The sequence below is a fragment of the Strix uralensis genome, unplaced genomic scaffold (assembly GCF_047716275.1).
Source record: "Strix uralensis isolate ZFMK-TIS-50842 unplaced genomic scaffold, bStrUra1 scaffold_136, whole genome shotgun sequence".
NCBI lineage: Eukaryota > Metazoa > Chordata > Aves > Strigiformes > Strigidae > Strix > Strix uralensis.
The window spans coordinates 144083-171833 of record NW_027436774.1 but is presented as its reverse complement, the minus strand read 5'-3'; the positions used below and the strand labels follow the sequence as shown (position 1 = coordinate 171833).

Below are 27751 nucleotides of genomic sequence, written 5' to 3'. Positions count from 1 at the left end.
TGTTATTAAAGTTATAAGGTTATAAGCTTATTCTGTTGGGAAACAGAAACTTTAAGTATCAAAAGTTTTCAGTGCATAGAAGAGATTGATACTGAACGAGGTTGTCCTATTGCAGATAGTTTCAGGAACTAGATTTACCCAAATGGGGGTGGGGGGCGGGGAGAGCAAACCAGTGGAAGTCACTGTTGGTACCCCAGGAGACTTTCCTTTGTGGGATTTGGGTTCTCTCAGCACACCAGCAGTGCATGACCAAAATCCATACACAGAAGCTTGTATTCCCCTCGTCAGCCAACGCTGCAGAGATACACGCATCACACAACACTGCTGGAGTACAACCTTCCTGCGGCCAAGGGAGTTCTGAAGAGAACAAGAAAAGTTTCAGTATTACCATGTGAAAACATAGACCAAATTTCCATGAAATGGTGCTTGCCTTTGGTCTTTGCTAGGTAAAGAATTGAGCTCTCCTCCATTAATAGACTAACACTAATTCTCTGTGCTCTGCAAGCTGATTGATGAATCTTACACTAAGGTAAGACTAAATTAAAGAGTAGGCCTATTCATGCTCAGCTTTTAATCAGTTACAGCACTTATGAGAAAAAGTCAGAAGGCAAAAGGCAAATGATGTCCTAAAACACCTTTTTGCTTCGCTGTCCAGAGGAGCTGAAAGAATGACAATACCCAGCCAGTCTCAGTATTGACCAGGAAAAAAATTATTTCCCATTACTGCCAAAGAACTGAAAGTGACACCTTTATATGTGACAGTACCAAAAAAACCTGCTTGCTTGAATTCTTTTTTTTCCTTCCTATCACACCTGTGCTCTTCCTGCTCAGGAAATAATTGATAATCCTGACATAGACAAAGGTGGTACACAAAGTCTGACCCATTTTCTAGGCTTCCAACACACAGGCTCAAACTCCAAGAGCTGTAGGAAGTACAGAAATCACCATCCCTTGACCAAAGCAAAGGGAGCATGCTTTATTTCTGTATATATTCAAAATCAGTAACCATGGAGTTTGATAACCAAGTCTCCACCTGTGAAGGAAGTTAATTCAGTGCAATTCTTGCAAAGGCTACCTTAGGGACAGAAAAACAGGGTAAGGGAAACAGACAACATTTTTGTACATGTGTATATAGCTACTCTAATGCCCAGATTATATTGAAAACACCCATTCAAATGACTTCCAGAAAAAACAGGTTGTCATACAGCCTCCAGATAGCTCAGCAACACTGATAGAATTTTAGTAAATACAAGAACTTAGAAAAACTGGCAACACAGGTGGAAATACAGGGGCATCCCCGAGTGTCACAGTGGCTTGACTAATTTGAGATTCTTCTTCCTAGTTAGTTGCAGATAACTAAACTAAAATTTACCAGAGTCATTGAAATAAACTGTTAAATGTTTTGACACTTGTTATTTACCAACAAAATCAGAAAGAAGCACAAGTTATTTGAAACTATGAAATACTGTATTTGATACGGGGAGCTATCAATCAGTAATTTCAGAGATGTCAAATGGCTGAAGATATTTCTATTACTTCCACACATTTGAATCAATAAAGAAATCCTACACGCAACAATCAAGTAATTCAGCATTCTTCCAATCCTGCGCTTATGTTGCAGATGTTTTTTGGTGAAATAAGAGCTATAAGGCCATTTGATGATTTAATAAGCAATCAAACTGCCATTCAAGACAACACGATGACATATGAATTTCACTGCAGGCAAGTGCCAGGTTATACACAATGGAAGGAACAATCCAGCTAAACAGGCACATGCTGATGGGTTCTAAAATTAACTGAAACTGTTCAGAGAAAGCAACAAGGGTCAAGATGAACAGCTGACTGAGAACATCTGCTAAAAATGGAGAAAACCAGACAAAATGTTAAGAGAAAGACAAAGAATAACTATTCCAAGTACTGTCCTATTGTTTAAGACTGTTATATGACTTCACCTTGTATATTTACTGTCTCCAGCTACGAGACTTCTGTAAAATGAGCAACTAGCACCTACATGAGGCAAGAATCTTCACTGCTGTGCTCTTCTATAGCCCTGAAAGATCAATCCAGGTATCTGGACACGGATAGCAGAAAATGGAAGATCTCAGGAAGGACAAAGGGGCTCAAAGTATAAAATCCTGCCTGTAAAGAGATACTGCATTTATTTTTATTTAGAATTATCTGATCATCACCTGAATTTTACATCTTTCTTTTACAGAACGAAAAGAGGGAAGAAAGAAGATGTCAAGAGCAAGCTTGACAAGGAAATCTAAGTTCTCATTCACACAGACAGATGAAGACAAAAAGTTGAAGCAATGGAAGAACTGAATGATTGGTGGATCAGGCTCACTTTGTCACTTTCAAGTTAGAAAGAATAAAATATCAATCTTTCTTTGTTGAAGAGTATAGGGGTACAACTCCATTTTACAGCCATGAAACTAGAGAAAAGACAGTATGAGAATCTGATCTTACAAGTCAGGATCTACAGAACTGAACTATGCATTATCCTTATGAAAAGACATTTCATGCTCAGACAATCTACTGGATAACAGCAGAGAAAACCATGTCAGAATTTGTTGCCACTGAACTGACTCACAGCACATTTAAGTTACAGTCACATAAAGAGGAAAGGAAAACTACTTCTACTAAAGAAATACTAATGACCATTTTTACGTTGATTTGCATTTTTAAAGGTATCACATTTGTTAAAACAAAACTGCAACAGGTATTCAAAGTCCCTTTTTTTCCTCTCAAGAAAAACAACTTTAATCTCATGTTCAAGTCAATCTGATTCTTTTTGTCTTCAATCAAACAAAAGACAACAGAGAGCAGCAGTCCAAGAAAACAAACAGAAAACCCCACTTATAACTTAAATCATGGAATCATTTCAAAAGGACAGTAAAGTTGCAGCTGTACTATCAAAAATAAGCAGCACTTATCTGGCTGTATGAGCAAACTATCACTGCCTCTACAGACCAACTGGTTGTTGCTGATGAACCAGTATGGCTTGGAAGGAGGGAACAAAAAAAAAAATAAATCTCAGACTCAATGTTGACAGAGAATTTCTGAAAAATTTTTGTGGTCAAGACAATACCAAACCTCAAAATGCAATCCTGTAGACAAGATATTCTTCCTGTGGTGCTATACACGTGCAAAACAGACTGATAAGGAGTTCTTTAAACAAAGGCATCATAGAATCATATAGATGATGGGTGACAGACCAAAATGCAGTAATAATCAAAATAATCCAATAGTCCACGTAAAAACAGTGTTGTATGGTTGGCATTAATTCAAGAAAATAAAAATAAGAAAGCTGCATGAGCAACAAGTTAGAGTACCTGATCACTTACTGGGATTGTCTTGTTCCATCCATGCCAACAGCAGGTCCTTGTCAATGTAATTTCAGCTCTTTCTGAAAGGTGATCAGGACTGTTCCTCAAACAGTGCAAAATCCTACGAAATACAGTCACTGCCCGTGACTTAGGTAAATGCTACATTGGTGAAACCAAAAGGGTTTTAAATGTTTACTCAGTCACTGATTATAAGCTGAAACCTTACTACATATAGCTGTTCTAGTTGAGCAGAACTGGATGGTTGGAATAAAACGTCAAATGTCTGAGAGTGGGTCACTTTAATAGCAGATTATAATTATCTATGGATATTATAATCCCCAAAGAAATAATATTGTGCTTATAAATTCCTTTAGAAGAGTAAATAAAAGACAGTTAAACCACACCAGTGATAAAAAGCATATTTCTCCACATAGTGCCAATTCCTTTTTTTGTCACTTCACAGAATTTATTGCATACTCATATTTTTTTCATTAAAAGTTATGGTTGGTATATTGGCCAGCTGAAAAAAACAACTTAAACCATTCCACACAGGCATAGTTCTTACTGCACAATGGATAAATTATGAACACTTCCAGAGACACCATTCCTAAAAAAAAAATATTCAGACACAAACTTCTTGAACAGTATTTCAACTTTAATGGAATCAGAACAGTAACCCATCAGAACAATTCTATACATCTCTATAAACACTTTGGAGCATGACTAAGTACCTATTACTTCCTATATACAATCACCTGAAACAATACACTGTAAATATGCCTTAACTAAGAAAATACAAACATGCTTCTGCAAGATTATTTAGCTCTTTTTGAGCGTAGCTGTCGCTTGATGATTAGCTGATCGCTTTCCTTCTCTTTTTTTCTATAAAGACCTGAAAAAGATGATATTTCAAGAGTTACTCAGCATTTCTTCAGTGACGAATGACATGTACTTCTAGACCCATGTAACCAACAACATGTTTTTTCCCAGAAGCTGTTTTCAGAATGAATTTTGCCTATTATCTTCTAGTCAGAGGTCTCCAGAACAGAGACACCATTTTAGTGCATCATAATAAGCAAAAAATACTGGGAACATATGAAATCCCTTTTTTTGCTGAAACAAATATCAAAGTCCAAAGAAAACAGTGATCTGAAAGCAGCTCTCACTTCTTATCTCTAATACTCATTTTGTGAAACAAGAAGCGTTCAGAAAACATATTTTTAGCTTAAATTTCTTTAGCTTTCTGACTTTCCCAGGATTCAGTCTTTAACTTTTTCTTCCACTTCCAAGCTCCTTAGCTTCTTTTGCCCTGCCTTCCTGTCATTTCCTTCAGCCTCCTGTGGACAGCATTTTGGTTACTGCTGCATCTATTCATACAGTTTACAGAAAAGTCAACAGAATAACTCAGTATGGGCAAATGCTCACCAGAGCGAATGAAAAAGGACTGAACAGAATGAAGAGATGTACTTCTAACAGCCAGAGCACGCTCAGCACTTTAGTTACTGACAAAACCATAAAGCTGGATTTCAGAAACAGTCCATCAAGCCCTGGCCTATAAGACTCTCTATAGGCTGGTTTAGACAGGGCAACGCAATTTAAGCACACGCAGAAGACTACTGAAACTGTGCTTTGAAAAGCATGGGTGTATCCAAATCCTAAAGTAACCCTAATAGCAGCTGGGCAGAAAAGGAATCGGAAATTACCTCAGATGCTCACTTGCCCTGCAAAGTTAATCGTACATGCAGACCTTTCTCTTCAGTGTTTCAATCATGCTATTCCAAATCTATGGATTCCTTAATGGTCTCTATTTCTGTTATCCCTTCATGCTACTCTTAAATGAACACCAACTACTGGAAAAACAAATTAAGACTCAACTGCTGTACTAGAGGAAAAAGTAACACTCCACATACCACAGCTAAGGTATCTAAGACTCCAAATGTGAAGATATCGCCATGACTGCTATATAGGTGATACAACAAGTCAGCAGTCACACACAGAGAAGATAAGCGAGAAAACAGAGAAAATTAAAGTAACACATCAGGAAGAAAAGACCAAAAGAAATAAGTCAGTACTTTCAAACCTCTTCTGCAACTTGACTCAATCAGGTTTGTTCTGTCCCCCCAATATCTTATTTTAAGCCCAGATTACAGAAATAGATTACAGCGGACAGAACACTAACCCGTAATCACTTACCGAAGAATCAGGGATATCTAGAGGGCAAGAACTGTCCGTTGAACACAGCTTTCTCTTAGATCGTTTTGGCTTGAGCTCCTTTCCTTTGACATTTTCTGGTTCTGCAGACTTGGGAGAGCTTATTGTTGCCATCAGCTTCTTTGCTACAAGAAAAAATTTATTGTAAATCAATGTCTTATTGGTTTTATGAGCCTCAAAATTAATGAATAAAGGTTTAATGAATAAAGGTTTATTAAAATCAGTTTAAAAATGAAACAGATGTAGTCTGAAATTTAAACATAAAAATTCAGAAGTGGTATGTATTTGACTACCACAGTCTTCTATATCCTGAAACAGTTTTCTATAGCTTCAAATGCAAAAGCTTAAAGGACACATTTAAATAGCACCAAAAAAATCAATTGGGATTCAGATTTCACTGGATGTTAAATACAACAGGAATTGAAAACCAGGCTTAACTTCTTTGTACTGACAGAAGCACAAGGTTGAGTCAATTTTCTCTATGTACTTGTATAGTTTTATCAAACTAGTACCAGCTCTATGAAGAGATGAGTGTGTGCATCTTATGAGCTAGAAGGAAAGAAGAGATCCCAATCAATACTAAGTTATGCAAAGGAGGGAAAAAATACAGGACATGGTAATAAAGGTTACAAATTAGACCTCATTTGCTCAAATAAAGTATTTCCAGGGTGAAATTTTGATTACTCTGAATTTGGCTTCCATTGATAATGACATGTTGTCCTCATGGAACCACTCTGACAAATGTGAAAAATGTTAGAAATCCCACTATCTTAACTGTGCATCGTGAATAATGACTAACCTTGTTTTAACCAGCCAAATAGTAGTGTCTTTTAGAATTTAACACTGGTGATTCTTTGTGCCCTCTGCTAATTTTAATCTTTTTTTTTAAAAAAAACCCAGTAACTCAGAAATCATGTCTTACTGTAGGAAAGAATAAAAATATATTCTTCAATGGAAGGTCCTAGCAGTTAATTTTCCCAAGGCTATACTTAAACTTGAAATCCATTAACTGCTTCAGAGCTAGTTTATTGAACTCTTCCACATATTTTCTGGAGATACTGGCTTTCAGATTCTGTAGAACTAATCTTCCTCTCCTACATACATACTTCAAAAAACATTAATACAATTTCCACAGAAACAAAACAGGAAGTGGGGGGGAGATTGCTTATAGAACAAGGTCAGATCTGGGTTTGAATTCAACTCTTGATTTTTTTAGATCAACAGGTCAAGTTTCTGAAATTGCCTTTAACTGTTTTACTGTAAGCAAGAACAAAGTAACTCAGACATTTTGAGCTTATCATTGCTTTTATGATAAATTTATATGCACATAGTCCACACTGCATCCTTTCGCTCTACCTGGCTTACCTTTCACACTTAACCTAAACTTTAGAACCATGTGGTCCTTGTAATCCAGTCGGCCTCTTCTACTCTGCAAGATTCAGCAGAGCAGGCCCCAGCTCAGACTCCATTGTTTCATAAATGAAAGAACAACTGGATGCAGCAGACGTGGCCTTTAACAGCACATACATTAACAGATTACAGTAGAAAAAAGCTATTCTACAATACCCAGATAACATGGAATAAGCCTTATTTATTCTGTACAAACCTTTAGAGTGAAAAATAACAGGAGAACTTTGGAAAAAATCTCCAATTTTTTGTAGTGTTCCATCTTTCTTTTTAGCTGACTTTTTACGTGAAGTAGATTCTTGCTTTCTTAAGGGGTATTCTTTTCTTTTCTTCTGTGTAGAAGACATCTGTACAGAAATACACAGTCATTGTTTAAGTCAAAAAGTTGACTTATCTTCAAGTTTAATTCCATTTTGTTTGGCTTCAATGTTATTTTCAAGCTGACATTTTGAGCTTTGCTACCGAAACCTCTGCTCATTAATGATACTGCCGCAGCAAGCAATGTAGACAACCTTATTTTATACCCAAAAGAAAAAAAATTGTCAGTTTCACAGAATACATCTAAGGGCATGAGTAATATAGGAAACAAATAGTTTCTTTTAAAAAAGTAGATTCAAAGTTTTAGAGTATTTCATTAGACTAGCTGTTCTAGTTATAAAACAGAAGAAAACTGATGGTGAAAATAAATCTACTGTCCACCCTTTGAGCCTGCCCAGGTTACTACTAAGGCCTAAAATCATATTTTTATAGTTGTCATGCATATAGATGACACAAACCTTAGTTTTACTTCAAAAGGAATTGCCTATAACATGACATATGCTAAGAGTATGCTCAAACTAGTCTTCATAACTACTCAGCATGCAACATCCTTCCCTGGGAATCCCTGTACGCTGCAGCCAGTACACGTTCTGGGCAAATACAGACTGACTCTCCTTGCTTAGCTTAGAAAGTTTAGTAGGAAGACAACGTACATGTTTAAGAATCCTATTAAAATACATAGATAAGGATTAAGATACTGCTGCATAAGAATGTTTGCTCCTTTCACAAGTCCACCTTTACAGAAAAGGTGGACTTATGAAAGGAGAAACTAACTTCAAAATTGAACAAAACCAAACTATTTTCTTGTTGCTTGTAGAAGGTGAATTAGTCATAGCAGGTTTTGCATTTTCTTGTTCTCACTTTTCACAAAATCCTAAGAAAATAAACATGACAAATTTTAACTAGGATTCTTCCGGAAAGAATAATGATTACCTATATTACAGAAGCAGCCACTATTTAAATGCTATGACTAACAGTAGGGAGGCATTGACTACTGCTGGATAGAGGTAACTATTCAAACGTGAAATAAACACTAAACAAACTTGTGGAAGGGAACTAGAAATGCCTGTAGTCAAACCATTCTGACATTTACTATTTTCTTCTCTCTGTTATTTCCTATACTTTTGACTTTAAGAGATTTGACAAGCCAACACCCAAATTGAAATTAATAAATCTAAGTGTAAATTTGGATTTATGGTGACAAGTATATAAAAAACAGGTTGGTAGCACAGTGCCATTGTTAAGCTGTCTTTTAATGACATCTTCTATCTTGTGAAGTGGTGCTGAGAGATTTCAGATAACCGACAGCCATACCAACTGATAACAGCATCAGAAAATGGAAAGAGGATTTTGTTCTTTAATTAGAAGGGAGCCTCTGAAAAAGATTTGGTTTTGTTTGTTTCTAAAACACCAGGGAGTTTGTTTCATTTTTAAAAAAATTTGACATGAGCAGTATGTGGTTATTTTAGCACTACAGGTTTCCCCTCAGTTTTAGTTTTCACAATGCTTTTCAGTTTTAGGAAATTTAAAAAAACAAACTGTGTCTTCAGTAGACTTGTAACAGTTAAAGTTACTGAATCATTTTATAATCTGTTTGGCATATGTAACATGAAGATAAATATTTAAATATTTAAATATGGGTACAGAAGGCCCCATATGCAGACCGGACCCGCTTCATAGGGAAGTCTGCTGCCTCCCTGGGGGCCGCATCAATGACCTCAAGGCAAAACTCCCCACTCTAGTGAGACCCAAGGACTACTACCCTCTCCTGGTTTTTCAGGTAGGTAGTGACGACATTACTAGGAGAAGTCCTAAAGCAATGAAGAGAGATTTCAGGTCCTTGGGGAAAGTGATTAAGGGGTCGGGGGCACAAATTGTGTTCTCCTCCATCCCTTCAGTTGGAGGGATGGATGAAGAAGAACACAGGAGAACTCAACAGATGAGCTTGTGGCTCCAAGACTGGTGTTACAGTCAGGGCTTTGGATTTTTCAATCATGGGTTGGTATACAGGGCGCCAGACCTTTTGGCATTAGATGGAATGCACCTGTCCCAGAGGGGGAAGAGGATCATGGGACAGGAGTTAGCTGGGCTCATTGACAGAGCTTTAAACTAGATTTGAAGGGGGAAGGGGGAAAACATCAGCCCATCTGAAGTACATGTATACCAATGCACACAGTATGGGTAACAAACAGGAGGAGCTTGAAGCCATGATGAAACAGGAAAATTATGATGTTGTGGCTATTACAGAAACATGGTGGGATGTCTCCCATGACTGGAGTGCGCCTGTTGATGGCTACAAGCTCTTTAGAAGGGACAGACAAGGAAGGAGAGGTGGTGGGGTGGCGCTGTATGTTAGGGACTGTTATGATTGCCTTGAGCACAAGTGTAGCGAAGACAGGGTAGAGTGTCTTTGCGTTAGAATCAGGGGGAAGGCCAACAGGGCAGATGTTGTAGTAGGAGTCTACTAGAGGCCACCCACCCAGGACAGAGAGGTGGATGAAATATTCTATAAGTATTTAGAAGAAATCTCATGATCGCTTGCCCTTGTTCTTGTGGGAGACTTCAACTTCCCAGACATCTGCTGGAAGTACAGTACAGCAGAGCGAGACAGTCCCGGAGATTCCTGGAATGTGTGGGAGACAACTTCCTGACGCAACTGGTGAGAGAACCAACCAGAGAAGGTGCCCTGCTGGATCTCCTCTTTGTGAACAGAGAAGGACTGGTGGACAATGTGGCAGCTGGAGGCCAACTAGGGCACAGTGATCATGAAATAATAGAGTTCTCTATTCTTAGAGAGGCCAGGAGAGGGCTAAGCAGAACTGACATCCTGGACTTCAAAAGGGCTGACTTTGTATTGATTAGGCACCTGCTTGAAAGGATCCCTTGGGAGACAATCCTGAACAGTATAGGGGTCCAGGAAGGCTGGGCACTCTTTAAGAAGGAAGTGTTAATGGCTCAGGAACAGGCAGTCCCCAGGTGCTGTAAGAGAAGCCAGCGACAGAGAAGACCAACCTGGCTGAACAGGGAGCTTTGGCTGCAACTCAGGGAGAAAAGGAAAGTTTACAGCCTTTGGATGAAGGGACTAGCCACTCACAGTGATTACAAAGACACAGTGAGGCTATGCAGGGCAGAAATCAGGAGGTCTAAAGCCCAGCTGGAAATTACCCTGGCTTCAGCAATCAAGGATAACAAGAAATGTTTCTATAAGTATGTCAACAGCAAAAGAAAGACCAGGGAGAGTCTCCATCCCCTGCTGGATGCGGGGGGAAACATGGTAACAAGTGATGAGGAGAAGGCTGAGGTCCTTAATGCCTTCTTTGCCTCAGTCTTTAATAACAAGACTAGTTGGACTGAGGGAATCCAGCCTCCTCAGCCAGAGGACAGAGACTGGGAGAACGACCCCCCTGCAATCCAGGAGACAGTCAGTGACCTACTGCATCACATAGACACACACAAGTCTATGGGACCTGATGGGATACACCCGAGGGTGCTGAAGGAGCTGGCTGGGGTGCTCGCCAAGCCACTTTCCATCATTATCAGCAGTCCTGGCTGACCGGGGAGGTCCCGACAGATTGGAAACTGGCCAATGTGACGCCCATCTATAAGAAGAGTCGGAAGGATGATCCAGGAAATTACAGGCCTGTCAGCTTGACTTCAGTGCCCGGGAAGCTGATGGAGCACCTCATCCAGAGTACCATCACACAACACATGCAGGACAACCAGATGATCAGGCCCAGTCAGCATGGGTTTATGAAAGGCAGGTCCTGCTTGACAAACCTGATCTCCTTCTATGACAGGGTTGACCTGCTTATTGGATGAGGGAAAGGCTGTGGATGTAGTTTACCTCGACTTGAGTAGGGTCTTTGACACCGTTTCCCACAGCATTCTCCTGGCGAAATTGGCTGCTCGAGGCTTGGATGGTCGCACACGCTTTGCTGGGTAAAAAACTGGCTGGATGGCCAGGCCCAAAGAGTTGTGGTGCATGGAGTTAAATCCACTTGGTGGCTGGTCACGAGTGGTGTCCCCCAGGGCTCGGTTTTGGGGCCACTACTGTTTAAGATCTTTATTGATGATCTAGACGAGGGGATCGAGTGCACCCTCAGTAAGTTTGCAGATGACACCAAGTTGGGTGGGAGTGTTGATCTGCTCAAGGGTAGAGAGGCTCTGCAGAGAGATCTGGACAGGCTGGAGCGATGGGCTAAGGCCAACTGTATGAGCTTCAATAAGGCCAAATGCCGGGTGCTGCACTTGGGTCACAACAACCCCCAGCAACGCTACAGGCTTGGGGAGGAGTGGCTGGAGAGCTGCCAGTCAGAGAGGGACCTGGGGGTGTTGATTGACAGCCGGATAAACATGAGCCAGCAGTGTGCCCAGGTGGCCAAGAAGGCCAATGGTATCCTGGCTTGTATCAGAAATAGCGTGGCCAGCAGGGCCAGGGAAGTGATCTTGCCCCTGTACTTGGCACTGGTAAGGCCGCACCTCGATTACTGTGTTCAGTTTTGGGCCCCTCACTACAAAAAGGACATTGAATTATTCGAGTATGTCCAGAGAAGGGCAACGAAGCTGGTGAAGGGTCTGGAGCACATGTCGTACGAGAAGCGGCTGAGGGAACTGGGGTTGTTTAGTTTGGAGAAGAGGAGGCTGAGGGGAGACCTCATCGCCCTCTACAACTACCTGAAAGGAGGGTGCAGAGAGCTGGGGATGAGTCTCTTTAACCAAGTAATGAGCGATAAGACAAGAGGTAATGGCCTCAAGTTGCACCAGGGAAGGTTTAGACTGGATATTAGGAAGTATTTCTTTCCAGAACGGGTTGTTGGGCATTGGAATGGGCTGCCCAGGGAAGTGGTGGAGTCCCCATCCCTGGAGGTGTTTAAGAGTAGGTTCGACATAGCGCTGGGGGATACGGTGTAGTTGGAAACTGCCAGTGCTAGGTTAACGGTTGGACTAGATGATCTTCAAGGTCCTTTCCAACCTAGATGATTCTGTGATTTAAGAGTAACATTCAGGTGAATAAAACAGCAATAAGATACTTCTAAAATTAGTTCCATGTTATTGAAAAATTACTTAGCTAAATGTTATCCCATCAGGATATGAACATCTACGCTATGAAAGGATTTATAAATGGATTGGTAAAACAGTCTTCTCAAAACATGGATAACTATGTTAGATGAAATATATTCATCTGTAGATAAGGTTCAGTACTTTTCCAGTGCCTTCAGAAGGATGGTTATTTTTACACTTACTTTTCCAGCAGCCTAAGAGAATACTCCTCTCAAAGAAAATTGGTTCAAGACATAGGAAGTTTAAATCAAATCTGGACATTATTCCAGAATGAAGCGTTCAATTCCAGATGAATTAACTTACACAACTTTTAACAGTTACTTTTGCAATCCAAGTTTAACAAAATGAGTTTATTGAAGTACTGTTGAACACTAATCACTGAAGTGACCGTTTCTCTTAACTATTTTACTAAGAGATTAAAAAAACATCACTTGAGAACACTTGAATGAGAATGCTAGAAAACCATCAGACACTTCACTCTCCAGCTGAGACAAACTCAGAGTGATCACTTGCCACTTATGCAAATGACCCACAGGTCATCTCCCTATACTCACCTGTCAGCTTCAGAAGTCCTTAGAAGTACAGAGATTCATAAGCCCCACAAGTAGGATTACAAGTAAGTACCACCACAATGAGGTATTAGGGTTTCATAGTCTTTGTGTCTTAGAAATAGCTCTGTTCATGCTAATGTTGATAAAAGTCAGAGGAAAGAAATGTGCGGTTCAAGTAGGAGCAGTGAAGATTTTTACCACCCTGAACTGCTGTGAAGCCTTAGTCTCGCACATAAACACCACAGCACACTAAGAACGCTGGCACATATAACCTAGCACAACTGAAGGAATTAAAGAGGAATTAAGTTCTACAGAAAACAGGGAGGTTCAGGTGCTCGTGCAATTAGTTCTGTATATTCCCTTTAAATACAAAAAGATCAAAGAAAACACAGACTGGACAAAAAGTCAAAGGAAGTGGTCTTGAAACTCTGAAATGCAATGATTAAGCCCAGAGGCTTAACTTTTAATTGCCTATTAGAAGAGGTTATAGTTGATACCAATGATTGCTTAAACCAAAAGAAGCAGTTCTATTGAACTGGTCTCTAATCCTGCAGATCACAGCTACAGACAGAAGCAAATAGTAAGAGCAAGGAGAGAGAAATGTAAAAGGTGAAGAGGAAGTACATATCAGGGACAAGCATCCAGAGTCTGGATAAATTGAAATCTATGACTTTATTCAACATAGGCCAGAGATCCACACCTTGGCAGGAGGTGGGGGGTGGGGGGGAAAGAGGTTTAAATATTCTCTGTATATATCCTTAGGATCTCAGTGAGAATCAAAAGGATAGGATTTTAACAAATGATCAGAGTAATTAAATTGAAAGACTACACAACACATTTTGTCAGTTGGTCTAGGTCATACCTCATCCCTCTCTTCACTTGTCCTTTTCTTTCTTGGCTTGAGCACTTTAACTGTAGCTGGTAAGGTGCTGCCCTGGTGTTTCACCTCCCTCTTATCGGGTTCCAGAGGTGTGAACTGAATTTCCATCTCTGGTTTTGGGAACCAACTAGTATTTCCACTTTCTGTGGACACTTCTGAAGAGTCAAGGACAATTTCTGAATGCTCCTGCAAATACATGGAAATTTTAAGAACACAAGTTTTAAAATAACTGAGTTAAAAAACCCATAATACACATCTTTCCCCAATGGATTGCAAAGTAAGCATTCCATTTCCCAGCTTTCACTTTCAGAACACTTCTAATTGAAGGAATCTACTTCAACCATAGCAGAGTTTAACCCTTACTTTCTAAAACTTTTTTGTTACATTTTAAAAAGTTAACGTTTCTATCTACAGTGACAGAACTTGAACTCAGCCTGATACTTTGTTTCCAAGTCATTTTGCTCAAGGGCAGAGACAGTCACAGTTTTCACAAGTAGCAGTAGTAGAATGGACATGACTTTCATCTTAACTCTGCTGCTCCTTAGGAGCTAGGCAGTGATAGCAGCTTTTGAGAGAAAAGTATAACCTTTCTCTAGCCTAGCTTTAAGGAATTTTCCCTTCCCCTTCTACACCAGAGAAGTTGTGTAAGTAACAAGGTCCAACTAGCAAGCTACAAGCCAAATTCAACCTATGAGAGGCTTCTACATCACTACCTGTTCTCTGGAGGAAGAGCAGGCATTAAGGCAGCCCGCAGCCCACAAGCTGAAAACCTTGTCTTGTACCTGCTTACAGCCAAACTGCAAGAACTGCACAGTGAGGGTGGGATGGAAAAATCAGTTTGACAATTCTTCTTCCTCAGCAGCACTTACCTTCCACCATCCACCCAACCTGTTTTTCTTAGCAAAACCAGCAAGTGAGAGCTGTGGTCCTCCCAGCTCCTGCATCTCTGTGGCAGCAGTTCAGCTGTTGGCTAGCATACAGGAATGGATTCAGCAGCTGTTTGAATGAAACCTGAAAGACAGGCTGCTGGGGTGGTTGGTGCTTAGAAACTGCAGGTGGCTGCTACTACTGCTGCTGGTGGGGTCCCAAACAGAGCAGCTGCTGTGGCTTCTCGAAGGGCACTCTCCTCCTCTCAAAAAGGAAAGTGATCAAAGCTCATGGAAAGCCCAGAGATAGTCACATTCTGCAACAGGCTCTGCTGGGATTCTGAGTAAGAATACAAGCACCACTGCATTCCCAAGAATGGAGTCGGCTAATAGAAACATTTTTCTTTATAACTGCTATTTCATGAGAGTTAGCCATCAAAAAGTTACACAGGAATGGCTAGTGTCATTAGCTAACACAGCTACACACAGGAATCCTGTAGTGGAAGAAAGCAAATCCAATTTGCCCTGCTACTGCTCATCCATTTAAAAGGGTTTATATATTTGTTTCAAGTGACTTATCTAATAATCAGCCACTTCATAAGCATTGGTGAGAGGTAGGATTTCAAGAGCATGCAGCTGAAGTCAGATATAGCTATTCACATGATTATGTTATACATCTTTTATTTCTACCAAAAGCCACTAAAATGAGGTGATCTGATCACCAAGAAAGGTATTTGCAGAATAAAACTTTAGAATTATTCAGACAACAGGATACATTTTCTTCCCTATTCTGCATTTAGCAAAACCCATACAACTGCATAAAATTTTTAAATTTCAGTTTTGTACCAACCTCACTTAATGAAGAGGCACTGCCAGGACATTGAGATAATGAATAATTCCCTTTAACTGCGTCATATCTAACTGAAATACTTGACAAAGTATAGGATTAGTCCTGCTTTGTTTTTCTATAAACTGTAAATATTTAGAACGAGAAGAGATTATGCTAAACTGTAAACCTCAAAATATTTTGATTTTTCTAAAGCTACAATATAAAAGCTCAAGTGCAGACAGCTAATGAACACCTGGGCTGAGAGACAACACAAGTTTAAGGCAGTAACCTCTACTCACGATGCCATCATGAGATGTGCCCTGCTGGGTCTCACCAACAGTCCGTCTAGTTCAATATTCTGCCCCCAGAGTGGCAAAGGGAGATGCTATTTAAGGATAAGATAGTGATCCTGGTCACCTTGTCATCTGTCCTCTCCATACTCTCCCAGCATTCTTAGCTGTGCATTACAATTGTCAGAGTCTACACCACTGTCTAACCCTCAGAGTATCCATTTAAAAATATATTGATGGATTTCTACTACAAAATTTTTCTAATCCCTGCTGACAGTAACTGTTTCCACCACCTCCAGAAAATTACTAGCTGCTTCATATAGGAATATGTTATTTTAGCTGTCTTAAAATTATTTCCTATTAGTTTCACGAAGTGCTGCCCAGTTCTTGCAGGATTTTAACAAGGACAGTTCTGCCTTCTGTTTACCCACCGCAACCATGATTTTGTAAACCTCAGCCCCACAACCCTCTGGTGGCCTTAACCTCTCCTAATCACAGTGCCAGCTTCTTAGCCTCTCCTCACAAGGCAGGAGACACACATCGTCTTGATCACCTTAGATTTTCTTCTTTATCTCCACTATATCTTTCCTGAGAATTATTTGACTTCCCCCCAAAACTCTACCCCATTCACTTCACACCATAACAGTTTATCACATGATAATCCTGGTAGTAGCCTCTCCTTATTCATAACATCAAGTACTGTGGCTACTGGCTTGAGGTAAATACTTCAGCACCAACTGTTCACAACAATTCTTCTCTGTAACTAATTTTATAGCAAAAATAACTAACTTTATGGTGCTCTCTTAGCTGCCATTACAAAGCTGTATAAAGCAATAACCATTCTGAGAGCTCCTCTCTACTCCCTCATACATCACAAGCTTTATCTATACGGCACCAGCTGAATTGATGAAGTAGCAAGAAACTGGCCAGTCTTATTTGGCAGTAGACAGGAGAGAGATGAAGAGATGCATTTCATCATTCAGTCCAGTTCTGCCACAAGAGGAGAATCGCATCTTCTAGCAGCCAGGGGAGGGTCTGCTAGGAAATCCATGTTCAGCTCTCTTCATTACTAGTTAGCAATGGAGTCACGGAGCATTAATTCAGTTTGGGAGGAAAACTACCTCACTGAATACTGCTCACGTAGCACACAGGGATTTGGTCATAATCAGAAGGCTCAGTACAGGTGCAAGCCTTTCAATTTTTGTTCAGGAAATATGCAAAGTCGATCTTTTCTTTGTGTAAACTTCAAATATTGTTTTGTTTTTAAGTAAGATGCAAGATACCGTTCTGTTCTTGTGAACCCCATACGGGCTGGCAGCTCTAATTACAGAACCATCTCTACTACCACACTATAGGTGGTATCAGGAAAGTTGTCTGAGCTGAAATCCCCTTAGCACTGACATAACCAAACAGAGGTGACATCACAAATATTATGTCTTCAAATCTCTAGAATCTGGATTAGTTAACTAGTTTTTCCCTCAGGTACAGAAGTTTTATAGTGTATAGAGAGGTGGTATTCTCTTAACTAAAGTACTTCTTTTTCTGAGAGGGAACTTGAAAGAGGGAGAGAGAAGAATAAACAAGAACTCAGAATTAATGATATAGTTAAAGTACGAAGAACTACAGAAAGTAACTTTTGGGAGATTCCCCACATTGCTGAAATATATACTGAGAAAACAACAAAAAAAAGATGTTACTAACAACATATCATTAGTACATACTTTCTATAAATATAACAAACATACCTCTTTGTTTACAGACTGATCTATTTTATCTTGTCCTTCAGGTAAAGGTACTTCTGCCAAAGACTGAAGACTTTTATGGTTAACGCCTTGTTTCAATTCCTTTATAAAGTCATCTTTCTCAGCCAGCTGTTTTCTTAGTTCTTCTGTATCAGTTCCCTCATCCTAATAAACATAGCAAAAATTGCCACAAATTGCAGGATTGGCAAAAGAAATTAACATGTGCATGAGCATCATTACAATTACTCAGTAGCATCAGTTTTAGAATTGCAGGCTCAAACAGCCAGCTGTCCAACAAAAAGCCAACAACTTCATGTATGAGTGGCCTCTACTTAAAGCCAAGAAAGGTCATACAACAGCCTGGGAAGATGCAATGCAAAATTTTTATTTTAATCTACTTATGTAGGGTTATAAATTTCACCTCCCATTGTTTGTGAAGTTCTTGGTTCTGTGCAAAAGGCAGCTGATGTGATAGTTGTTTCAGATTTCCAGTCTAATCAAATTGCAATCAAATGATCAAATAGACTTGAGTGTTTATTTGAACTACTAAGTTTTTTGAAACTTCAGTTACTGTTACAAATTCAGTTTCAGAAAAGCATAAAGCTTTTTTTTTTTTGTATTAGCTGCAAACAATTTCAATATGTTTGGAATAGAGCCAAAACATAGTGTTTTGCAGAGTTAGTGAATAACAAAAGAAAAATCACAAAAACAACTAAAAAAAAAATCCCACAGAAACAACAGAAAGAATGAGAGAGGACCTTTCCTGAATCATTTACTGCAGCTTCTTTCAGTTCTGCTATTTCTTTATCTTTTTGTATGGTGATAGAAGCCAAAGTCTTGAGCTGTACTTCCAAAGCTTCTATTAATTTATTTCTTTCTTCACGCCACTTTTGAAGATTGTTGTCCTTTTCTACCAGCTGTGCAGCAAGTCTTTCCTGAATGGGGGAAAAAATAGGTTAGAATTGAACACCACTTCTACAAACCATCTGAACTGTTCTGACAGCTTAGTTTGGCATAGTCAGTACTATTTTATGGCCTCAGTAGACTTGAGAGCCTATGTAGATCTTAAAAAGCTCACACAGAACTAGTTTCACTACAAATATACAAAAGCAAACCATGCTTCAAATGAGAAAAAACTGTATCTATATTTATACTGTTTGTGAAGAGAATTTTTGTCAAGAACCACCACTCCTGCTTGCCCACTTACTGATTTTATTACTGGAAAGTCTCAGGCAAGCAAAGTCACAGACAAAGTGAAAGTAGTCCCAAGCTCCTAACATCCCCCTGTACTGATTGCAGGTCCAGAAGGTCATTGCTAACTACTTCTAGATGCAAGTACAGTTTTAGATTGCACAGATTCATACAATAATTTCATATGCTTAAGAAATTACAACCTTGATACAGCCCAGTGACCAGGCAAGGTATCCACCTTGTTATTAACTATCAGTCACCCTACTTTGAAAGTGGTATGGGAGCAAAACCACTAGCATTTTGACCAAGTATTTTTACTGGAAAGATCTGGAAAGAGGCTTTTTTTGTCAACTACTGCTTGCTTCTTCTCTTCCTTCTAAAGCCTCATAGGCTTCTCCCCCCCCCCCCCCCCCCTTTTTTTTTTCAGAAAAGCCAAGCAACAAATCTTGTTTTTCAAAGTATGTTTTCTTAGCTTCATTAAGTAGCAATTCATTTAAGCATAGGTTACTTATTGGTGTTTTACACACAAGATGAAGTTTGAAGAAGGTGGTGGTGGTGATAGGATAGAAAGGAACAGGCACACTAACTTCCATTACGTATCACGCTTTTTCATTTTGTGACACTCCTATTCTTCCCTTTCACATTGAGATGATCTCATGTAGGCTTTGTCATGTGATAAATGAGGGGACTTTGACAAAGGCCAGCTCCCCTCAAGCACCCACACTGTTAACACTTGACACGAGATCTGCTCTGTACTAACGACTTACGCTAGAGGACTCTGACGAGACCTCCAGTCACTTACAATTTCTGCTTGCTGCTCTACATAACGTTCTCTGTCATCCGCAAATTTTCTCATTTCTCTGTTGTGATGGCTCTCAGCTTCTTTCACTTCACTCATGAGTCTCATTTTTTCCTCCAGCCAATTCTTTTTATCAGTTTGATACTTTGTCTCACTTTCCTATTTTAGTGGAACCAGAAATAAAGCCATAGGCAGAGATTAAGCAACAAAAAAAAGAAGTCTTAAAATCCAGATTACCATTAAACTCATTAATTTCAAAAAGATAACAGAAATACTAGCACAGTTTTACTCCAGCATATTCCCAAGTGCAAGTATTATATTCTCATTTGTTCCTTTCCAGTTAAAAAAATTGTTCAGCAGTTCTCAGAACTTATTATTCGGACTGGCACATCTTCAGGGAACAGACTTTTTTCCCTCTAAAAAATGCTCTGGGTAGGTCACAAACACTATTAAAGTTACACCAAAGGTAATGGCAAAAAGACCCTTTTTACTTACAAATTCCCAATCTTTTATACTTGCAGAACATGTTAAAAAACCTACTTCAAGACTGAAAGGCAAAAAATGCAGCAAAATTTGAATGGTAAACAGAGAGAGTGTGTAACTAAGAATGTCGCTTCAATCACAGCAACTTTGCCTCCTTCTCTGCCACAATCAAACCTCTTGTCAGACATTCTCCCACATAGGACCTGAAAAGCTGCTTGAGAAAAAAGTCTACTTTCTAATCCAAGGAGAATTAAGAGGTAAATCCTTAGTCTAACAGGAAGGACTTACAGGTCACACAGCAAGCACAAGATCTTTAAACAGTCTGATTTATTTGCCCAAGCAACTGACGGGAAAAAGGCTTGAAACAATCCAACTCTTGACATCTGTTCAAGACAATTTTAAGAGGAGCCCAGCTAGAGAAGCACCGTCCATGGTAGCATAACATAGTGAAGGGTGCACTCCATTATGGAGCATCAGTGATGCTGTATATTACAAAGACACCACATCCAGACTTTGCTGCACTGATGCACGGCAGTTTTTAGAGGAGGTTTCCTTTACCAGAACTTGCCACATTGTGCCCTAGTTCTTGAAGATAGCAACACAAAAAAAATTTAGACTCCTAAATGAAAGTTATGGCTTTAAACCTAAGTATGAATTACATCACCATGTTTTACCTTCAGTTCTTTTCGCAGCTTTATTAATTCCTCATTTTCATCTATGTTTTTTTCTGTGGTTTTGCTCATCTTTTGCTGCCAGTCACTATTGCTCTGGTTATCCAGCTCTCTATATCTCTGCTTCCATGCTTCCAGTTCTAGTCAGCACACAAAATGAGGTTATATAACATAGTCTTAAATGCATATTTGACCACATTCACATCCTTCTACTAAAGTTACTTGGATTTATCAGCCATGACCACAGAGGGACAACAGAAGCCTTTAACTGTTAGAAGTTTGTTATGTACTATATAAAATTAATGCCTAAATAACACTCAGCAAATCAAAACAGAGATTTAAAGCAGCTATCACAATACATCCAAAACAATTTTGTCTCCTTGCTCCCTTTCCATGGAGAGATTACCCCAAACTAATCTGTTGGTCTCTTCTAATTTGGTTTCAATCACTTGATCTTGTTTAATATGAGTCTGTTCTTGTTCTTCTAATGTCATCCGCATATCTTCAATTATTTTTTCCTTTGCACACAGATCTGAAAATATATTTACAGATGAGCCCCCATCCTAGTTCCCACCATTCTCTCCCAAAGTGCCTTCATCACAAGTAATTTCCCCCATTTCCTGAGATCTAAAGCTCTATTAGAAAGAAATAGAGTATCTCTACTAAACTTTCCAAATCCAAAATTCTGAAGTGATTCTCATCAACTTGATTTAGGTGAGCATTTCATTGTTAATGTCAGACTAAGGCTTGTATTATACGAAAACCTAACTATTGTTCCACTGCTAAATGTTTATCAAACCTGCAAAAACTGTTATTGTGCTAGTTCATGTTTCAGGGTTTGACTTTTTCCACAATAGGCTTACTTTCAGAGCAACGTTTTCTTCCCACTTTCAATAGAGTCTCCTCACAATCCCTGAATTGGCTGCTTTCAATCAGTTCATTAGAGTTCTTTTCTGCCAATTTTCTTTTAATGGTAGTTACAGTGTTGTCCTGTGTTAAAATAAGATAAATTACTTTGAAGTTTTACAAAGTGAGCACTTAATAGGCTTAGTAATCTTTTAGATGCAAATATTTTTACAAATCTATCTGGGTAACCTGTATATGGGTTGTCAGAAGAACAAGTCAGTTACAGATCAGTTGCTTAAACAAAAAGCAGGTACACCTTCAGACAGTAATAAGCACAATGCTTTGCACTGTACAGAAAGTAGAGCAAGAGACTAGGAAACTACGAAATGCAAAAGGAGTTTACCACCTGAAGTATCCAGTGTCAAAAGAGTTGAGGAAATCCATGATTTGCTCAAAGGGCCAATGGTCAGCTCTACAAGTTCATCACTTTCTTGTCATAGTTGGTAGAGCTGGGAGTCTTAACCACCTTCAGCAAAGCCACAGATCATTTTTATCATGAAAGATCTGATGCAATTTGAAAGCCTAGTCAGTTCTGTCATACATACTTTAGACTATGTATTTGACCAAGAATAAAGTTTCTTTACTCACAAGATGACACAAGTGGCAAGCCATGCCGGTTGCCAAGGACCAATCACTCATCTAAGTAATTCATTAAAAAAAATAATGATCTATAGAACAGACTTGAGGTTTGTTGTCACATTTTAAGTTTCATCCCACACAGTCTCATAGAAACACTGGACAGAGCTAGAGCCTGTCTCTTGGAAGGAGCAGTGATAGGAAGCAGTCATCACAACTGTTACCACTCTGAGCATTAATACTATTGAAAAGCTAAGTTGCTCAGAGGCAGAGAGGGAATAGAAGATTAAGTATGGTCAAAGCTTTAAGTTCACAGTGGAAGAGAAAAATGGATCAGAGCGCTGCCTAAGTTTAACTTAAAATGTTCTCAGAACTACATTTCAGGTTACAGGGCATCAGGCTCAAAAAAACACCTAACCGCATGTTTTGATTTTTTTTTTTTTAACCTGTGTACATGTAGCCAAGCCAGCCTTTTGGCATTCAGCAGCCAGCAGCAGACTAGCCAGCTGCAAATTTTATTGATCGCATCAAAAGCAGAGATACCCTGGCCATCCACTCTTAGATCAAACTCTGCTCAATACATTCATATTATTGCTCTGCCTTAGAAAGTTTGTGTGCATCATGGTAGTAGGTGGGACACACTGATTTTTGTTGCCAATTTACACAACCACTGTCCTTCTCACACTAACTTCTAACTTCAATTAAATTTGAGCTTTTGCTGCAGCAAAACCTCCTTTCCTTCCTCTTCCATTCAGGCAAAAATAAAAAAGACAGTGACATAATCCCTCTCTTCCCACAGCTGGAGTCCTCCCAGTTTGAGTGTTGTTTTTTTCTTTAGAGTGGCTCTTCATAGTCTCATCGACAGTCCTCCAATAGTAACTCCAGATCACTGCTTCCAGAAATCCTATTTTCCACACACACCTCTGCACACATTTTGCCGTAACTTCAGTTGTAATGCCAACTTCGCCTGCTACCATTTCAAGAAAGTAGCAATTACTTACAGAAAAATTCAATTTTCCAAAATAGTCAAGTCCGTTATAAGCACAGATTTAATTTTTTTGTAAACAGAAAATTGAGATGTCTAAGACTTACATAGTCTTTTATGGTTTCTTCTAAACAGGATATCAAATCTTGCAGTCTCGTGATAGCATCATCTTTTTGCTCTGCGATGTCCATTAGTTCTTGAATCCTTTTATTCTGCGTATTCATTTTCTTAGAAAAGAAAGTAGTTCAGTCAATGCTAAATTCTTGAACTATACAATGCATTTAGAAGCAAGATCAGTTAAGCTAAGCTTGATATAAAAAAAGCTAGAAACATACTACAATAGCATTTTAAGCTACTGAAATTTTGTACTAAAGCAAGTAATTTTGCACAAGTTTTTTTTGAGAAAGTTACCTCAGTTGCTTCTTTAAGCTGCTCAGCAGCCTCATCCGATTTAATCATCTGCATTTCAAAGTCTGTAACAGGAAGAGAAGCCTGCATCAAATAAGTGGCTATTACATGGTTTACTCAGTAATCCATTTTTCCAGATCTTCTGGTACTTTAGTAGCTTTTGAATAGACTCATTTATTTTTGTGTTGGCTTCTACTTACAGGACACATTTCAAAAGTTCAGGTTTTTTTGAACAGAATTGGGCCCTGTAACCCGTATAAAATATAGATCATGTCAAGAGACTTCTGCTGAAATCATATTATGAGGTATTGATACTTTTATCTATGAATGTTCCACAGAATACCTGAAAACACTGCATCAGCAAAATGTGAAGTGCTGGGATCACAATATAACCATGAAATCAAGAATAAATAATGTTGACATGTTACCCCCACAATTCAGAAGTCTTCAACTGACAGTTCTAAGTTTTGTCTTAAAAATGAAATAATCAAGGCCTGTGGAATTGTTCAACCCAAACATACACAAAACAATTGATTACCACCTATAGAGGTAACATACGATTTGGTTCCAAAATCCTGCTCAACTGGATTATTTCTATTTTACAGTGTCATTTCTTTTTTCTTTCACATCACACACACACCCAGCTCACCTTTGGTTTTCTGTGTCAGCTGTTCTTCAATTTTGATTAGTTCATTGGTTTTCTCTGTCAGCTTTTCTTTGGTCTGAGTTAGTTCAGTGCTAGTTTTTCCCAGTTGCTTTTCAAGCCAACCTATAGCTTCCTGTGGGTCCTCCAGAGACACAATGTATCTGTATGTTTCTTCCGCCTGCTTTTTGGTATCAACGACATCATTCTGCAGAGAATCAATAACATCCTCAAGATCAATGTAGGTGCCTGGCCCTATGCCATGTTCTCCATCCTGAAAGATAATTTATATCCATTTAGAAGTAGCAAATAGTTACACAATATCCATTATTTCTACTGAAAATTTCAAAGAACGTTATGTACTCAAACATCTAAGTACAGTTAATTCTGACTTCAAAGCCATCTTGTAGGTTCACAGGCAATTTGATTGCCAGTTTCTCTCTACCTTCACACAGAATTCTCCAGCATCAAGTAACAGCTACTTTATTTTTAAAGCATTTAACGGCCCACCATCACATTCCCTTTTATACCACCACAAAAGCATCCCCTCCAAATTTAATATAAAAGCTAGCATTTTTACCCGATGAGAACACTGAATGAACACAGCAAGCAAACAGTTTTAGAAGGAATACATCTGAAATTTTCAAATATCAGTAAAAGTTTGTGAGGTCAAATAAGTTTGTGGTAACTTATCAAATTAAGCTGTACTTAAAACACTGACTTTCTTTCCTCCTTGTTTTTTTAAAAACAAAGGGTTCGAAACTCACAAGAACCAGCCTCAACTTCAGAGTTTAGTTATGCTTAAGTGTATATACAATTATCATTGCTTCAGTTGTAGCCACAATAGCCTTAAGAGGAAAGAAGTCTCTGGGACCACTCCAGTACCATCCATATATGGGGTCTTAGAAGTCAGCTTCAAATACCTTAAACAGGCACTCAATGCAACAGTTTATAGCATAATTGCAGCTTTTCCCCCAGTTTCTTTGTACACAGTAATTCTCACTTTGTGTTGCAGAAATGCAGAAAACCCCAGATTCCTAAATGCATATCCGAGGCACAGCAACTACTCCTATTGAACATGATAAATATATCTTGCTGAGGATACAGTTAGGCAGCATGCAATTCCTTGAAACCATTCTTCTAATTCTTGAGACGTACCATCACCATAACAGGTAGTTAGTGAAAGGGATGTTATCAGGGGCATAATACCAGAGGTCCAGCTTGTTCACTGCGAGGCTTATCCTTTAGTTCATTTTCTTCATCCATGTCTTCAAGATCACCATTTACAAGTTCCTTGAAGATTTCCAGGCGTCTGTCAGAATCTTCTTGAAGCCGTTCTCGTTCATAAGAAAGGAACTCACTATAGTAGGAAAAATAAGTCAGATAAAAGCTAGCTAGTATGAGCTGCTACAAAGTTATTAGTACAGCTGCCTATAAACAAAGATGTTTTTTTCTTTATTTTGGCACAATAAAACAATACACAAAATGGTGTTGCTACACCAGAGTACGCACACTCCTGAAGAATGAGGGGGAGACATATATACACAGATATGGCTAACACTTGACTACAAGCATTTTTTCTAAGCTTCTTGAGCCAGAATACCCATCTGAAGTATCACTAAGACTGCAGTAACCAAAGAATTTGCAAGTGTCACTCTTTCTACAGACATCCTATCAAAGCTCTTCTGTTAGGGAGAGCTCTACAGGAACACTGCTGACAGATTACACACACACACACACACACCCTATGTGCCCCAAATCAAAGCCTTTCCTACACAGTATTTTTCCTGAACTCATAGTCCAAACAGAAACTGATCTATTAACAGAGGCAGTAAGTCTAGCAGAAGAGTGTGGTCTCTTATAGCCAAGAGACAGATTTAAGAAATAAATGAATGGAATTTAATTTTTTTTAATCATTAACTTTAAAAACCACTTAAAGCTAACTTACTTGAAATATATTTCCTGCTCAGCAAAATATTGGGCAAATTCCTGCATCACCTCTTCACGAATCTTTAGTTCCAGCAGTAACTTATTCTTCTTTTCAGCAATAAGTTTGTTCTTCAACTCTTCTATGAGATTCAGCAGCATCTAGAATTACCATTAGTATTAAGTTTTTCATAACGACATGGTTTCCCATAAGTGAGATTTTTCTCATTCCTCAAACACTACAACACCACTTTACCCTTCCACCTGACAAAATTTCTTCCAGTTCTTTTATTAGCTTATTCATAAACAGGAAGATTTATGAGTAGATCAGAAGATCTCTTTGGTACTAACACAGCAGTTTATAAGTTTGCACAGAGCAGGCATTTGTAAAGAACATCCATTTTATTACAAGAATTCTTGAAGTTGTCTTAAACAGGCTTAAGCTCCACAGGATTTGGCTCTTGTTTTCCAGGTGCTCATTTTTGGGACAATATTAATGAAACCTCCACAAAACAGTTTCTAGTCCTCAGTTCCCTCCTCATCTTCCCTAGAAGTGACTAAATTTGCTGTTCCTTAAGGAACAGTTTTCAGCATTTTCTTGAACACAGAATACAGAGAAACAGTCTTCTGTATTGCTAAAAGCAGGTAATACTTGCTGTGCATTGACCACAGGCTACCAAAAGGAGAGAAAGCCAAATCTGCAATTCTTACTGCTTGGTCTATATTCAGACACATTATAGAGTTTTCCCACAACAGGCATCATCACATCATGAGTAATCCCACTTTTAGTTCTTAATGCTGGATTTAGATAAAATAAGGGTGATCAGAAAAAAAGGTGAGAGGGGGGAAAACCAGAATAATACCTTGCTTCAAGACTCCATGCTACGCTAATTCTTAACATACCCCTGGCACATACCATGTACTCTTTTTTTCCCATAATAACTTTATTATCTTCATGTTTCTGCACTGCTTCTTCTCCTGACATATGCTGTTCCTCCATCTCATTATCATCTTCAATCACATCTTCTAAGCTCCTGTCCCATAGGACAGTAACTCTTTTCCTTGAAATTGGCATTTTAATGTGACTAAGTAGTGATGATGTTGTTGATTTCTGGTCAAATGACTGATCTTGGACAAAAACAGATGTGTCCATAGCTAAAACCTACCCAGAAAACAAAGAATAAAGTCTTCAGTATTTTTTAATCCTCTACTGGCACTTCCAAGATATACCCGCTGCACTTCCCTATAGGTCTCCTGAGCACAGTACTCCCCCAGTCTATCATCTGTTCAGAGTCACTACTTCAACCGGTTTCCAGCTAGAGTATAAAGGAGTCACTTTAGAGTCTAACCCTTCTTTTGATTGCAGGAACACCAAGTTTCACTAGCTTGACAACGTACAAGAGGGTTGCCACCTCATGCACCTTCAGATTTCTGTATTTCCTATACTTTGAGTTTCTAGTTGCATTACACAAATGCCATCCAACAAATTCTGTTTGTTTTAGTGTTGTACTTAACCCATTTAGATGAGCCCACATTCTAATGGCCTGGATCTCTTGTCCTTTGAACATATTTAACTGTCAACAGAAGTTTTCCATGGTTTCCATTAAGGCTGCAGCACTGATCCCCAATACTTTTGTCTTCCAACTCCACCAGGGTTCTATCCCTGCACTTACTCCTAC

At 39.0% G+C, this 27751-nt stretch overlaps 1 protein-coding gene across 1 annotated transcript in view; it reads right to left on the bottom strand.

The window, feature by feature from the left end:
- Window positions 1-4137: 4137 nt before the first annotated feature.
- LOC141938556 (kinesin-like protein KIF20B) overlaps window positions 4138-27751 on the bottom strand; it is a 36910-nt gene continuing 13296 nt past the window's right edge. The window contains exons 12-27 of the mRNA XM_074857429.1: window positions 26989-27234; window positions 26095-26234; window positions 25356-25506; window positions 24153-24420; window positions 23507-23568; window positions 23203-23322; window positions 21492-21618; window positions 21035-21160; window positions 20632-20768; window positions 19478-19633; window positions 18261-18419; window positions 17488-17649; window positions 13740-13943; window positions 7147-7294; window positions 5523-5665; window positions 4138-4221 (exon numbers count right to left, since the gene is read on the bottom strand). Of these exons, the coding sequence (XP_074713530.1) occupies window positions 4183-4221; window positions 5523-5665; window positions 7147-7294; window positions 13740-13943; window positions 17488-17649; window positions 18261-18419; window positions 19478-19633; window positions 20632-20768; window positions 21035-21160; window positions 21492-21618; window positions 23203-23322; window positions 23507-23568; window positions 24153-24420; window positions 25356-25506; window positions 26095-26234; window positions 26989-27234 (2388 nt within the window). The 3' untranslated portion in view covers window positions 4138-4182. The remainder of the gene's footprint in view (window positions 4222-5522; window positions 5666-7146; window positions 7295-13739; window positions 13944-17487; window positions 17650-18260; window positions 18420-19477; window positions 19634-20631; window positions 20769-21034; window positions 21161-21491; window positions 21619-23202; window positions 23323-23506; window positions 23569-24152; window positions 24421-25355; window positions 25507-26094; window positions 26235-26988; window positions 27235-27751) is intronic.